The sequence below is a fragment of the Eptatretus burgeri genome, chromosome 8 (genome assembly GCF_056783735.1).
Source record: "Eptatretus burgeri isolate ZD-2024b chromosome 8, Ebu_testis_v1, whole genome shotgun sequence".
Taxonomy (NCBI): Eukaryota; Metazoa; Chordata; class Myxini; order Myxiniformes; family Myxinidae; genus Eptatretus; species Eptatretus burgeri.
Window position 1 is genome coordinate 50,697,589 of NC_140968.1, and position 16,208 is coordinate 50,713,796.

General features: G+C 40.6%; 1 protein-coding gene across 1 annotated transcript in view; it reads left to right on the top strand.

Annotated features, from left to right (window-relative positions):
- Positions 1-16,208, top strand: part of LOC147021722 (glutamate receptor ionotropic, NMDA 2C-like) — a 211,113-nt gene that overhangs the window by 93,756 nt on the left and 101,149 nt on the right. The window contains exons 10-11 of the mRNA XM_085890453.1: positions 5,312-5,465; positions 9,414-9,539. Coding sequence (XP_085746579.1) covers positions 5,312-5,465; positions 9,414-9,539 — 280 coding nt within the window. The remainder of the gene's footprint in view (positions 1-5,311; positions 5,466-9,413; positions 9,540-16,208) is intronic.

Genomic DNA, 16,208 nt, shown 5'->3' on the forward strand with positions numbered 1-16,208 from the left:
CTGCGACAGGAGAGGAAGTCTGCGAGCCATGAGTGGAGATGTCCTTGGATATCACAAGAAGAGAGTTTGCTGAGCAGGGCAGAGTGCCAGACCACATCAAAAAACTCATGATATGTCTTGGGAGATTGCTCTGATTTCATGTCTGGCATTGAGGATCTCCATCCATTGTTGGGAGAGCAGAAGCAGCACATCCAGGGTAGGGTGACCTGGTCTGAGTCCAAATTGATTATCAGAAATCAAGCCATTGGAGAAGTGGAAGGATTTAATGTCTGAAGCAATTTTGGATTCCAACACCTTGCTGATGATTGGGCGAAGGCTGATTGGTCTGTAGTTGCAAGGATCTGTTTTTGTACCTTTTTTATGCAGAGCAGTAATGTTTGCTGATTTCCAAGCAGATGGTAGATGACCTTGAGCAAATGAGAGGGTGAATAGAACAGAGAGAGGGTGAGCAAGAGCAGCAGAACAGGTTTATAGGACACGTGCGCTGATGCCGTCTGGAACGTTTGCAGAATCTGAGTCGAGGTTTGACAGCAAGTTTTCCACCTTGTCAGGAGAAAATGAGAGTCCAGAAATGGCTGGGTGCGACTGGGTGAGGTGGGTATAGAAAGCGATGGATTTGGGACACAAGATTTAGCAGGAAACACGGAGTTTAGGCATTCAGCCTTTTCCTGTGCACTGTCAGCTGTGCAGGCATTTGAGGTAATGGAGGGGATGGAGGGGGAACATACAACAGAAACAGACTTATCGAGATGCCACCAGGATTTGGAGGAGGGAGACAGGTTTGAGAGTTCAAACTTGAGATGAGAAAGATGTTGTTTTCTGGCTCTCCTGAGGGTAGACAGACATTTGTTCCAAGCTTTCTGGAAGGAACTAAGATTGTCTTCAGTTGGATTTGCCTTCCATGAGGTGAAGGCAAGTCATTTCTGGACAACTGCCTCGCCAGAAGCTTCAGTGTACCATGGGCAGGAGGAAGGGTAGGACTACTGAAGATAAGATTGGAAAAATCTGTGGAGTGTGGCTGTGCCATAGATGAAACATTTACTGAGAGCATGGCTGTGCCAAAGGTGCAACATGTTGAATGAGATAAATTTAGAGTTGAAACAAAAGGGAGATGGAAGCTGGGGTAGTGTTTGAGAGAAGAGAAGATGCAAGTTAATGGAGGAATGCTATACAAGTTGTGCACCAGGGCCGAAGCAACAATATATTTTCCAAAATAAGCACAATCATCCTCTGGCCTTTGTTACATCTATCTATCATTCCAGCAAGCTGTGTGTGTGTGTGTTTGTGTGTGTGTGTGTGTGTGTGTGTGTGTCTGTGACCGCTGTTTCTCGAAAACCACTGGTCCGATCTAATTGAAACTTGCCAGATATATTGCTGGGGACCTGAGGATGTGCCTTTTCAAGGTTCGATATTAATCGGACAAGTACCTCCCAAGTTATGGCCATTTATTTACCAACCAATGACAAGACACGTTGTTGCTTGGGCGTGGCCGATGGGGGAAGGGAACCTCAGCCGCGCTCCCCATTACGGGTTACAACGTACGGGCTTCCGGAGAGTGATGACTTCGTGTGTTTTAATAATTTCTCAATTACTTGTGCACATTTATAGATAAACACAATGCCCCAAGTTATGATTGTTTTCCTATTAGACGGTGCATAAATTTCAGTAACATCAGAGTGAGCTGGTGTGCTCCGAACCAGGAAGTAAAATAATTTTTCTCTCTCTTCTCTTCTCTTTTTGTTTTTCCTTGCGACGACATTGCGAAAAGGCAAAATTACGTTGGCGCAAATTGAATAATTGGCCATTAAAACTAAATTGCGAATAATCGTAACTGCGCTATTCGAACTTCCGGGCCACGCACGTACGGGCACGCGAGAGCGAAGAAACGGCCTGTGTGGTTGTTGTTTCTTGCTCATGGTTTGAATATTTATTTATTAAATTTTTATATTATTTTTTTATCTTTACGGGCACGTACTAGTTGTAACTAATTGCTGGAACATCTACTAATTTGGGCCGCATTGTCCCAAAAACAGTGTACTGTATAAGGAAGACATTGTCATGGATAAGTCTCGATTTCATCGTGGGTTTTTTTGACCACATTCATCGTAGCATCAGGGATAGATTTTGTTACAAGGTGTTTTGCAGTCCTGCATCAAACATGGTAGATTTCACCAGTACATAATGGCTCCATCGATTTAACAGAGCTGTTATCTACTGGTGAAATGTACCAGAGATAATAAAACAACACAGGCTTTGTAAGCAGATGCCATTGCAGGTGTTAACCATGGTAAATTACTTTATTTTGCTAACCTGCATCTGCATGAGGAATGCAGTGCATAATTATATTCATCCTCAATGGTGCAAGTTAAGTTCGTCTACAATTCAGTCACTGCATGCAACGCAATGCTCCAGTCCAACCTGTGAAAGTGTGCTCTAATTGGAATTCAAAATAGGACCAAACTGGCCAAGTTCTTGGGAGTTTATTTGCTATCTTTCCTCAACGTCTGGAAGACTGTTGAGCTACAGGTGCAATGACTTCTGCAATGTCCAATATGTTTCCATATTTGGCTGGGAGCATCAACAAGTTGGTGTCGACTGTGGGTTCATATGTCCGGTTAAGCAAATGAATCATTTAAGAAAGAAAGTACTCCATGTTCACTGCAGTGAAACAGTATATAGGACTAGGCAAATGCATTGCATTCTCATGCTCATTATTGATTTGTTTTTCTGATGAAGCTATTAAAGTGGGAATACTCATCCAAAAGTAAAGCTTTAAAATGTTGGCTTGCACACTGCTTGTCCACCTCTCGGGGTTTTGTTGTTAGTTCCATGGACAGAATTCCCTGGAAAGTACAGTCGTGATGTTCTCTCAGCTGCGTTCTCCAGTGACTTGTGTTGCTAAATCATTCAATATTGCTGATGCACATTAAAAAAAAAAATTGACCAAAATTATGCCATTTGTCTTTCCTATCGTAATGATGTCAATGTTGCAGTTGAATATGACAAATAAAACACAGGCAGATATGGCGTAAAACAATGATACAGGCCAATGACCTTGTCTACCAACACCAAATTGGACTCTTCCCTGTGAGTGTTAAGTGACAGTCATACAACCGTTGTTGATCACTAATATCTGGGCCAACATGAAATGCCACCTCATCCACTACCCAAGCAAGCACCGCATATGCTACCCAGAAGGTATGATGACTAAAGGCAGGGGCACCTTAGCCTGTAATATATAACAAGGCCCAGTCAATCACAATACAAATGTCCATTGAAACCACCGCAACAAATGCAGCACGATGAGGTAAATCAAAGGAAGACAGCTCTTCCAAATTGTAACCAACATTCAAGCCATTAATATGTTTGAGAACAAAATTATAACACTGGCATATGATGGACTTGCAGACAAAACTGCATGTGATAAGCTTGCGACCGCAAAGCCGAAGCAAGAAATTCGATATTCAGGAAAACATTTAATCCTATATTTCCCTCCGCCACCGAAGTTGGGTGGACATTATGTTTTCACCCCTGTCTATCTGTCTGTTTGTCTCTCTGTGAGCAGGATATCTCAAAAAGTTGTGGATGGATTGTGACGAAACTTGGTGGACAGGTTGGGTGTGTGACCATGATGAATTGATTTGATTTTGGTGAAGATCCAGATCCAGAGAGGAGAAATTTTTAATTTTTAAGTGATTCTTCACCATTGAGAGGTAGGGCCAAAAACTATATAGCATGATGTCTCAAAAAGTTGTGGACAGATTCGGACGAACCTTTGTGGATGAGTTGGGTCGGTGAGAAGAACAAGCTGATAAGATTTTGGTTCAGGTCCGGATGTAGATGTAACCCATCAGTGGGATACAAAATAGAAACTGTCCAGCTTGGTGGAGGTATGGTGCTCTACTGAGTGCCATTCTAGTTGAATTACATTTTACTTATTGGAAGATCTAGACTAACTCTAATCAGAAACGATCTTGGCGTGGGATCCTAGCATTTCCTTCACTTTTGGATAACACTTTAACATGTCATCCCCTTGCCAGAATTCTTCCCCACATCCCTTATTTCTTCAAGTCTCCCTCTATTTTGTCCTTCCACCATGCTATTGGTGTGTCACCCCCTCTTTTTTCTATATATATTTTTTTCAATCTGTTATGTCGTGATCCATTCTTTGTTCTCGCCCCTGAAAGAGCCTCGACACGATACAAAAATATCCCATGAAACCTTTGTTTGAGGATTTCCCTGTATTGGTTCCTTTACAGAGATAAAAAGGCAACTGGACCACTTGTTGAAGATTTCGGTGTCAAAAATTTTGAAACAATAATATTATCCTGAATTATGCTTGTTGGAGGAAATGTTGAATGTATTTATTTTCTCAGATTTTGTTTCTTGATGGATTAGACTTTGAAATAAAAATATGAGACTTCACAGCACTGAATAAAATGAAGTTGATTGTAGCCAAAGTGATCATGTGCACTGCTCTGTTGTCTGGTCTTCATCTCAAGAGGGAGTGTGGGAAGCACTGTGTTGGAAAGAGCAGCAGTTGTCCTGAGGCTTTTAAATATTATAGCAACAAGTGTGGATTGCTCCAAATTTGAAGAACATTTGTGGGCCAGTTGTGTTTTATGGGCAATCCAGAGCAAAGTTTTAGTCCTCCTGAGACAAGCTCAGTTATCAGACATATTGAATTGAAATACTTAATATTGTTGCTTTCTGTTAGACTTGAACCCACAATCTCTGGGTTGCTAGGCTGGTGCCCATCCTGGAAAGATAATTATCAACAGTGTCATAATATGAGTTCTCATCAAGTAACTTCAAAGCAGCAGGAGGTCACTAACCCCATCAACTCTGGTTGCCAACCTATGTTTGTTTGTTCATGTTCCATCCTCATTTTAAATGCTGAACATCAAGCAAGGAAATAGCACATACGAGTCTTTGTTATGACGCAGTCAGGGTTTGAACCACTGACCTACGAGATTGAGAGCAGACTCTCATCATTACACCACTGAGCCTGGTTGATATTGAATGTTGATCGAGTGATACTAGATCAGTGTTGTATTTTTGTTTTTCCAAATTTTCAGAACAAAATTGCAGTTTTGTCGTGACATTGTTGAAGGTTCTGCATTGCAAGTTGATTGAGAAGTTTTGTTTTCCTTTTAACAAATTATTAGGAGATTGAAGCTCGACTTAAATTCCAATCTGCTGCTAATTACCTGAATTATCTTATGAACTGATGGGAAATAAATTAACTCGAGGAAAATAAATTACCCAAACCTTGCCCTTATAAGGTTATTGTAGTTTTCCCTGTGTGCAGGTTGTCAACAACAAATCTGCTCTTGCTGTGGGCTCTTTGACAATCAATGAGGAGAGATCCAATGTGGTGGACTTCTCCGTGCCTTTTGTGGAAACCGGCATTAGTGTTATGGTGGCGCGGAGCAATGGAACTGTTTCTCCATCGGCATTTCTAGGTATGTATTGCGTCATACACTGCTCAGTCCGAATCTCATTATCGACGTTATTTTCCAGTTATGCTTTACTGTTGCTGCTGACATTGTAAAACTTCAATAACTTATCAATAGAATCCTGGAAACAATTGCCACTACTGTCTATCTCATGACTGGTTCACCATACGGCTCAACAAAAGACGACTCGTTGGCATATTTTATTATTCGAGTGAAGATCAATCTTAAGAAATGACAATGTAAAAAAATAACGTTTTCTTCGTTTTCTTTTGTATGCAACACATTACTGCAAGTAACATCATTGGCTGAGGGGAGCACAGCTGTACTACTGATGTTGTGCCCCCTTCTTTAGGTTAGGGCAGGAATTTAGAATTTGTCCAGGGTGACGACGATAGTTCACCTTCTCTTCTTGAAGCACACCGTGGGATCTTTAACGTCCACCAACTGATGTTGGCAGACAGGACACCAAGTTTAACATCCATCCGAGGGATGGTACAGATATTGACGCCTCGCCCTACCTGCAAGACACCAGAATCACAGTTTATAGCTGGGCTGACATTCAAACTCGGGTAAGACAGCTCAGAGGTGACTGTGCATAGCTCGAGGCCATAACTCTGGTGTGCATGTGTTCATAACGTAACATAACTCCAGTGCATAACTCGAGGACAGAGGGCACTGCATCCTGCCACCCTGAAAAAATATTTTAAGCAATCGACAATCAAAAGTGGTCCTTTGAACTAAAGGCATTACTTGTGAGATAATGACATAGAATCTGAAGATAATATGCTGAGCCAAACCAATAATTGTCACCTGAAGAGCCTACACGGTGCTGTGTACATAATTATACCTTTTAACCCACATACTTAGCTTTTGTGATTAATTAGAACCTGTTGCTTCTTATTAAAATCGACTCGACTGGCCCAGTGCCAGATCGGTACCCATCATGTTTTGAAATTGTCGTTGTTTTCAAGAACTTTTCATACCTGGATGAAGTGAAGTGATAGTTTATAAAGATGTTTACCCAACCTGATGTATACAGACATGACATCCATGGGAGGTATATTACAGTGATCACTTGTCATACACCTTTCATGATTGCGACATCAACACTGTCCCATACAATCAGCAACACCATGGTGTACCACAAGCTTTCTGTAACACAATATGTTATTTCTGAAAAACTCATTCCTGAAATCGATATTTATATATTCTTGAGCCTACATTTCAGCTTTCCTTTCTATAAAAGCTTTCTTCTTGAGCTTTCCTTTCTATAAAAGGAGACAAATATTATCTACCTTTCATGATTCTTAAGCATATTCATTCAAACAGGCCAAATAACACAATACTTTCATCACATTTTTTGAGTGTAACAACTTTTCAAAAGTTACTTTAAAAGAAGTTTATTTTTATTCGTTACCATTTTGCAGTTTTCTTCTCCTCTATTCCTCTAATGGATTGATGAAGCTAGGAGTCCATCTGCGATCATTAGCTATTGGACATAAAGATCCCACACTGTCTTTTGACAAAGTCTCGGCAAAGTATTTCTGGCACTCCAGCCAAATTCCAAGTTCCCGCCTTAACCGACAGAGGACATTGCATCAGCAGTACAGGTGCACACCCCTCCCTCCCCTTGCCAATAAATGATGCTCCCACCAGGCCAAATTGACTCCCAGCCCAAAATGCATATGATACGATATGGTATGATATTTCTTCTGTCTTCTCCGGAGGGAGGGCATTCATGCAACCACTCAGCTTTCCTCCCTCTTCAGCACAATTACCACCATGAGGCTGAACCGGCATTAAAGTTCTTATCCAGGGCAAGCCACGTGGGAGGTTGATGGGTCTATGCATGAAGCACTAATGAGTCCTGCGCTCTCATACTTGTCTGACAGGAAGGTAATACCGTTTTCAATTTTTGTCCTCTGCCAGTCTCTATTGGTAACAACACCGCCTTCCTCAGTGTGCATAGAAACAGGACAAATTAACCTAATGTGTCCCTCGTTGCATGAGATAAATCGAACCTACTCGAGCACGTGGACCATGCTATCTTAACGCATTCTAGTTATGCTTTCCTACCCCCCACCCCTCCTGCGTAGCAATATAATTGCTTTTAACATTATTATCGATGTATTAAAGAAGCTGGATTTCTCATCCATTCGTCCCTCTGTCTGTCACACTCTTTTCACTGGGACATAATTACAGCTTTACCTCTGGGACGTCATTACGGCATTTTGTCTCGTGCCAAGCTAGGCCTCTAGGGATATGCACTTCATCCTGGCCTCCAGCATTCAACCCATCCCATTGTTTCGCTGATGGCAGTTGAACACCATAACCCATATATGACTATCTGTTGTCTATAGGCGATGCTTCTATATAATAATAATAATACGCTTGTTCGTCTGTCCGTGTGTGTGTGTGTGTGTGTGTGTGTGTGTGTGTGTGTGTGTGTGTGTGTGTGTGTGTGTGTGTGTGTGTGTGTGTGTGTGTGTGTGTGTGTGTAACATTCCGTTACACTGATTGGTTGGCCAGTTCACCTGACACCACCCATAATTTCAACTTGGAAAAAAAATCCTACGGTCTCCAATGCCATATTCACAATCCCCATGCCCTCCCAATTTTTCCCTTCATTGGAAAATGACCAAAGCGACAGTTAAAAGGATTTTGAGTTGAGAGACATTGCAGACTTTGTGAAGATCAGCCTTAGCAACTGAAACAGCGGTCTGTTGTCTATACACCACCCAAATAACTATGTGGCATTCTTTCAAGCAGAGCTTTCACCACGGATGTAACACAGATCCTTGTGATTATTTCCGAATATTTTGTGGGATTGTGAGTTGAACAGGTGACTGTGATGGGTTTCTGTTTAGTCAGTGACAGCATGATAGGAAAGCGGAAAGTGTTAAATATTGCACTGTTTCGATGTGGGAATGCCTATTTGCTTTTTTGAGTGGGAGGAGAGTGAGGAGGGGAGGACATAGTTTGGGTTGGGAGAGGGTGGGGGAGAGCAAAGATGGGACAGAGTTGGGAGGGAGAGGTTGAGGCTTTCGGGGTGGTGAGGATCGACTTTTGGTGGTGGTTGGGGGTTGAGAATGGTGGTGGAGTGAGGAGAGTGTTTGAAGGCTTGAAGTGGGGAGGCGATTTATTCCTTTGGTTGGGAGTGGGATGGTGAGGATTTGGGGTTGTTGGGGGTGGGGGGTAAAGATGGACAGAGTTGGAATGGGGGTGGGGGGGTGAGGCCTTTTTTGGGGGGGTGGGGTTGAGGAGTTGTGCTGGGAGTATTGGGTATGAAGGCTTGGAATGGGGAGTAGATTGATGATACCTTAGGATTAGGAGGGAGAGGCTGAGGACTTTGGGTTGGGAGGTTGAGGACTTAGGGTTCGTAAGGGGGGGAGGGATTGATGCTTTGGGGGTTTATGAGGGGGAGGGGCGAGTTGAGGACTTAAAGTCACGTTTTACATTGTGCGGATGTTTCACGGGTTTCTGCTTATTCTTAATCTTGTTTTTTGGTGAATAAGTGTGCATATTACTAAAATTATTGCTAGGTTTTTTGCAATAAACAAAATTTTTCTGGAATAAAAAAATCGCAAATATTGACTGTCAATAAAGTGTATCACTGTACTATAACATATGTAAGTTATGTTTTTCAACTACCCTCAGTGAAGCAACAGGTTCAATGCTAGCATTGTCCCAATTTATTCCCAAAGCCAAAGATAAATAGCCTAAGAGTATTTCTTGTTCCACATTTTTTTTGATCAATGACACTGAGCTAGTATCAGCTGCCATGTTGTCAAGTAGTCCAACATAACATGAAATTTCTGGATAGATCAGGCATTTTATTATAATGCTTTTCCTATTAAACATTGTCTGATTTTAGGTTCCAGCAGTTATATAACATCTTACACCTCCTTTTCTTTGTTCTGTGCCACCTTTTCCCATCCTTCGCCCCATCCGCAGAACCATTCAGTGCTGCCGTATGGGTCATGATGTTCATCCTTTGCCTCGTACTATCAGCTGTTGCTGTGTTTTTCTTTGAATATCTCAGCCCCGTGGGTTACAATCGAAGCCTGATCAGTGGAAAAGGTTCCCACAGCATGATTTTTTATCATCCCTTTTACTTTGTTTGCTCAATCTTTTTTCAACAGATCAAAGCTGATAGAAGAACTGATGAGAGAAGGATGAGAGAAGGATGAGAGGCTAACACCAGCAATGGAGCAGAGGGGAAATGGTAGACAAAGAAATAGACAAGGAAAGGAACAGACACAGGAACAGACACAGTAGTGGAAAATAGAAGGACATGGGAAGAGAGGGAATAGACAAGGGACATGTGAGATGACAGAAAAAGCTGTGAAATTGGGTAAATGTGGAAAAGAGTTCAGGTCAACTGGAGAAGAGACTCGGAGGGAATATAAAAGAAATCATATGGAAAGAGGAATAGTTGATGTCACAAAGGAGATTGTGACTGCCATTTTAATGGCATAGAGGGAAAAATATGACTGGGCAGACTCAGAGAGGTAATTCAATGCAACTTGGGAGAAATGGACAAAATAAAGTGGAGCTGAGCAGTTTATGGAGATTTTGCATGGGCAATGATGTTTGCATTTGTGGTGAAGCGAGTTTGACCTGGTGTGGATTGTGAGGAATAAATAGTTAAAAGGACTTGCGGAGCAAGACCAAATATGAGTTGGTAGAAAACTGCAAGGCCACCAACCTATTTGCAGTGGGAGAGGAGTATGCCCTGCACTTCAGCCTTCTACCAAGTGGCTCCAATTACCCTCAGCATTGGACTCCACTGCTTCCAAGGATGCAAGTTGAGATCTGGTAACACTAGCCCACAGAGGAGAAACATACTCCATGGGACTGAATGAAGGCCTGATAAGGAAAAGAGGAGATGATGAGGTACAAGATGTGTTACTAGAAAAATTTTACATTGATAGATCCAGCAGAGAGAGTGAACCTGTTGGTGACGTTCTGGTTGAAAATTGGAGTGACGTGGTGAAACCTGCTGCTTAGGATATACTCGCTCCTATGCTATGCTTGGAAGTTACAGATTCACATGCCACTATTCAATGTGGTAGCAGTTAAAATCACCACAAAAGAGAAATGGAGAGTGAGAATGAGCAGATAGGAGATGATCCATGTCAGTATAGATGGCTTCATAGATGGTCTCATTGTCACAACATGAGGTTGTTGTGTCAGGGAAGATGCAGCTGGAGATACTCCAGCATGTTCAGAGTGGAAAGGATGATATTTAAGGAATGTTGGGAATTGCGTTACAAACATAGACAGTGTCATCAGTTACAATGTATTCGACAGGCTGATTGATGTAGGTTGTAGAGAGCATATCCCTGAAGAGAAAGTATGGAGTCTGCCGCATCACTGACTTATCAGGAATGTTTCACACTGGCAAACTACATCAGGTAATGAAGTAATGTCCTTGTAGGAGAGGTCAAAGTGGTTAGAAGTGCTGATTATGGAAGAGTTGAATCAAAAATTGGTGAGAGGTGGACACATGAAAGGCAGGGGAGGTGAGGGTTAAAATGGAACGATGATCAGCCACTTGGAGAGAAGGTATAATTTAAAAGAGATATGGAGGGGAGAGAGAACTTGGGCAGGAAATAGCAGAACACATGTGTGTATGAGTGTGGGAAAGGCATTAAATTATGCCATAAACACCAATGGATGAGGAAGGACATATGACATAGCTGACTAATCACACAAAGCTGTACTCTTCCTTCCTGGGCAGGAAGGAAGAGTACAGCTTTGCCCTTGCTTCAATAGATATACTGTAATTTGCTCAATATGATGCACAATTTTTTTTTCAGTAAAATTTTTATCTGGAAGTTAGGGTGCATCCTGCGTATTACACATGGTAACAAATCTAAAAGGGTTTTTTGCAGCCAGTCAAGAGCATCATTTCCGACGGGCATTGTGAAAGATAATGCATATTTACTATGGAATGCGTAACTTAAGAAACCTGCACCAAGAATCCCTCCATATAAACCACTAAGTATATCAAGTATAAAGAAGCCACTTTTAAGAGGATTTCTGTCATGAATTGTCAGGTGTATTTTTAAATCGGCCTTTCAAAATCAAAATGTGGCTCCACCCTCTTTAAGCACCGAACTAAATGTCAGTACTTGACTGTAAAAGGCTTTATTGTGATGGGCTTTGATTTAACAGTGTATTTTTAAATCGGTCTTGTAAAATCAAAACTGCCATCTTTATGTACATGCAATAAGGAAATGTTACAATTACATTCAGAAAATTTTGGTAATGAAATCCTTCATTTGATTGTATGATCCTTGCCTAGTCTTTCTTTAATAACTAACCTCATACAATGATTGAGATTGACTATTTAAGCTATTTTGAATTATCATTTGCTTGGTTATCTTTACTTTTTTATCTTCTCATTTGATCTTTTTTGATGTATATAGTCCAATCAACATCTGGTCAGACCCAAAAGAAATTTGTCCAGAAATAATTTTTGGTTCTCTATAATCGTCATTGCCTCTAGAACATATTAAGAAGTCTCCCTCGACCATGCAATACAAATTGGATTTTTGAGGGGCAAGAATAAAGTAGAACCTCCCCCCTCCCACCACAGATATTTATGGTAATTATTCAGTGAAATGAAATATTGTGTATAAATGATTTTTCTGTCCTTAATCTTAATAAAAAAACGTATTTTGATTGATAAAAAAAATGCAAAATGAGACTTTCAAAATGAAATAATCCGTCCCAGATGATACTGCATGCAGGTGCAGAAACTCTGAGTAACGATGTCCAACAATGGCACATCATGGGTGCCTTCATTATGACGTCATAATTGCATATGTAGAACGTTACATCTGATCAGTATGAAAAATTTTGAGGGTTATCTAGGGATAAAATGGTCCACAGAAAACAATTTAATGACATAATCAATCATGTGATTTGGCAGCAATATTGTTTAAAAAATTTTTTAAACCCTAAACCTTCAGAAATCATCTTCTTTGAAGTGACTGAACAGATTGAGGTGAAATTTTACACGTATGACCGCCTATCCATGAGGAACAAAAGGATCACACATATGATGTCACAGGTCATATGGTTTGGAAGCCATATTGGATTTACCCAATAACCTAGAAAAACTTTCTCCAGAATGACTGGACAGGTTTACGGGAAGCCTCATACAAATGTTCCCCAAGCCTCAGGGTTACCAGGGTATTCACAAACAATTTATAACTCATTTAGGATCATTAAACCAAGGCATTTAGGTTCATTGGTATCTCCCGTGGTGAGGCTGAGTCCTTGGGCCTCTCACTCTCTCACTGCAGGCAGTTGGTGGTCTTTCTGTCTTCTACCATCTCCTCTCCGGTCTCACCCCCTCCGGCTGTGCCTGCGATATGTCCTCCCCCCCCCCCCATATTTCCACAGGGTGCTCAAGCTCTGCCAGCAACTCCCTAACCCCCTTCTGGTAAAACTACCAAAATCACGAATCACTGCTCACCTTCACTCTTTCATTCCTCTTTTTTCCCCTCCTTTGGAATAAACTCCCACACTCTCTTCAATCCCATTCTTCTCTCCAGGTCTTCAAAGCAGTTGTTCACCACCACCTCTTATCTTCCCCCATCCAAAACCATGATCTTTTCTACCCCCGTTAATCCACCCCAAACCACCTCCTTCAAATTTCCTGCTTTCCTTCCTGAAAGTCCCTGTAGTGTCCGTCTTGTACACCCCGTGTTCTCCACCCCATCTCTCTCCCTTCCACAGATCTCCTCATGTCTCTGTTCCCCACTGTTTTGTTCTTCCTTCTCCATTCCCTGTTGTCTCCTTCTCCTCTTGTTATATGTTCTGTGTGTTTGCTCTTTTCGAGCGTCAACATTGTTTTCCAAAAAAAAGAAGAAGCTGAGATAATGTTGAGGGCCTTTCATCACAGTGGTTGGTCAAACGTGATAATAGGGGAGACAGCATTCCTTTTTGCTTGATCACTGACAAAATGTATGCTTGGTGTTGGTTTAATGGTTAGGGTGGTGAGCTTGGGATCCTAGGATCCTGAGTTCAAATCCCCCTTTGCTGTTGAATTTATATTAGGTGGGGTTGACTATTCCTGTTATCCTTCTGAGGTTAGCAAAATGAGTACCAGCTTGCTGGTATTGTGTGTCATAGTGGTGAGCTGTCCAGGATTGTGTCCAATAGCCAAGGAGACTGCTTAGGCAGCACCAATGCTCTGCACAGAGTATGGTGCCAATGGATGTATGGATGACAAAATGGATTGTTTAATATATTCATGTTTCATCATTTGTATTTAGTTCACTCATTGGCATGAATACAATAGATAATTTGCCTGGATATGTTCCACTGTTATGCATGATTTGCATTGTACCATTCCAGGGTGACTAGACTGGTCTGAGTAGCCAGATTTCCTTCCATAAAAAATCTATGTTGTATCTCTTATTCTCTGATAACATTTGAAAGAGGATCATACCTTATTTCTGAAGTTTATTGGAAACTATGGAAGTGTAAGTTGATTTTGCCAAATACTTGAACATTTCAGCTGCTGTCTTCATTCTTGCTATATGACTGGATATATTGGTACCAGGTGTCACAGTAGCTATAATTCCCACCCTGTGAACCATCTATAGTTTGTATATTGTGGTTGACATTATCAGCTAAAAACTGTACAAATTGACCAAGTGTATAACCAGAGATATCTGTATTATTGGTTTCTGTACTTCTGCATATGAACAACAAAATTCAAGATTTCTTAGCATATCAACCAAAAATCTTGCCCACAATGAAGATGGCATTGAATACCAAGATCTATCTGTTGAGGAGCAAAAATAACTCTCGGCCTAACTGCCTGCATGTTGGCCTGTCCTACAACAGCTTGTTTTCCTGTGGTATCCTTACCAACAAAAAGATCATTCAACAACTGCAGGGAGTCTGGAATATAGTTAATACATTTCTCTAGTGTATTGATATCTCCCAATGTTGGATCACACCGAATATAATTTTTTATCAGTTTTGTCGTTGTTTCAATTATCTTCAATTTCCCTTCTTTCAGGTAACTTTTTATGAGAGAATAAAAGTAGTAAAAGTTTTTGGAGAGATATTTAATGCTGTACCTCTGAATGTAACCACGTTTGACTTTCCATTGACTTTGGCAAATATAAAGTCTTCACCAAAGTAAAATATTCATCTCAATTTCATGTGAGGGAAGTTAAATGGGCCATCAACATCACTGAGGTCATCTTTCATCTTTTCAATTTGACTAATGAGAGATATTTGCACTTCGTCATTTGCATCAAGATACTGAACAACTTTCATAAAAGCAGCTTCCCTCACAACATTCGTTTGTCTACCTCTCTTTTTCTTCGTGGTTGGTTCATTACTATCATCTGAAATGTCTCTTCCTATTCTAAACATAACACGACAAGACTGATGAGAAGCTGCATCCGGTGCATGCAAATCATGAGAATACTCGATCCTAGCCATATCTGTCTTTCTCCAGTTGTTGTTCCTTTCTTTACTATTTTCATAGATCTCATCTTGAAACTTAACTGTTCTGACTTTACAAAACTATTTGTAACACTTTTGCTTCTCGTGATATTAATGGACTTGCTACAAAACAAACAGTCTTCACTAAATGTAATTTGCTGTCCCACCTGAATGCAAAGTACATCGATCATCACCTTTCTTGTTTTACTTCCTTTTTCGAGCAACTCTTTTATCGTCTGTGTGTGAGCAATTACATTCTATGTGAACTTTTTGTCCAATGCACATATTTAAATCATTATCACAATGTTCATTTGCTGCCTTCAAAAGTCCATGAACACCTCTTTTTCTGTCGGTCACTGTATCCTTGGAGGAACGAGACAAATCATATATTTTGCACTTGCTCTTAATTCTTAAGCTCATCCACTGACATGCAAAAACAAGGTGTTATTTCATATTTTATGACTAGGCTATTCCATTATTTTATAAATATACTATTTTATGGGTCATAATTTTAAAGATGCTTCTGATATGTTATCTGAAATGCTATTTAAACATATCATTAAGCATGTGAACATTTTCTGATCAAAATTAGTGTTGTGTTAGAAAGTTCACAAAAATTTGGTATTTTCTCCAAAAATTGGTTAATTTTTGTGTTAAAGAAACTACATTTTTGCCCACAAAATATCAGTAATTATGTTTATTTACCACAAAATAGAAATCTCTTTACATTTGTTGATGTAATAAAAAAAAACAGAAATAGAAACATTTTTCATTATAATATCAACTTCTAAAAAATATTCCACAAATCCTCCATTTTATTTTTGTTTTTTTGAAATCTTGCCCCCCAAAAAATCCTATTTTGTATGCCGATGCAAAGGATAATTACCTCCGCCACCGAAGGTGAAGGAGGTTATGTTTTCACCCTTTTCTGTTTGTTTGTTACTTGCAAAATCGAAGAGTTTTTTTCAAGTATATTGGTCAGTCGATTTTGTTACTATGCCTGGTGTTGGCTGAATGGTTTGGGTGGTGGGCTTGGGATCCTCGGATCCCAGTTCATAATCCCACTCGGCTGTTGAATTAATACTAGGTTGGGTTGTTGACTCTGCCTGTCATCCTTCCGAGGTCGGAAAAATGAGTGCCAGCTTGCTGGTATCCTGTGTTGGAGTGGCGACCCATCCAGGATTGTGCCCAATAGCCAAGGATACTGCTTAGGCAGCACCAACACTCTGCACAGAGTATGGTCCCGATGGATGGATTTTGTTATTCTGT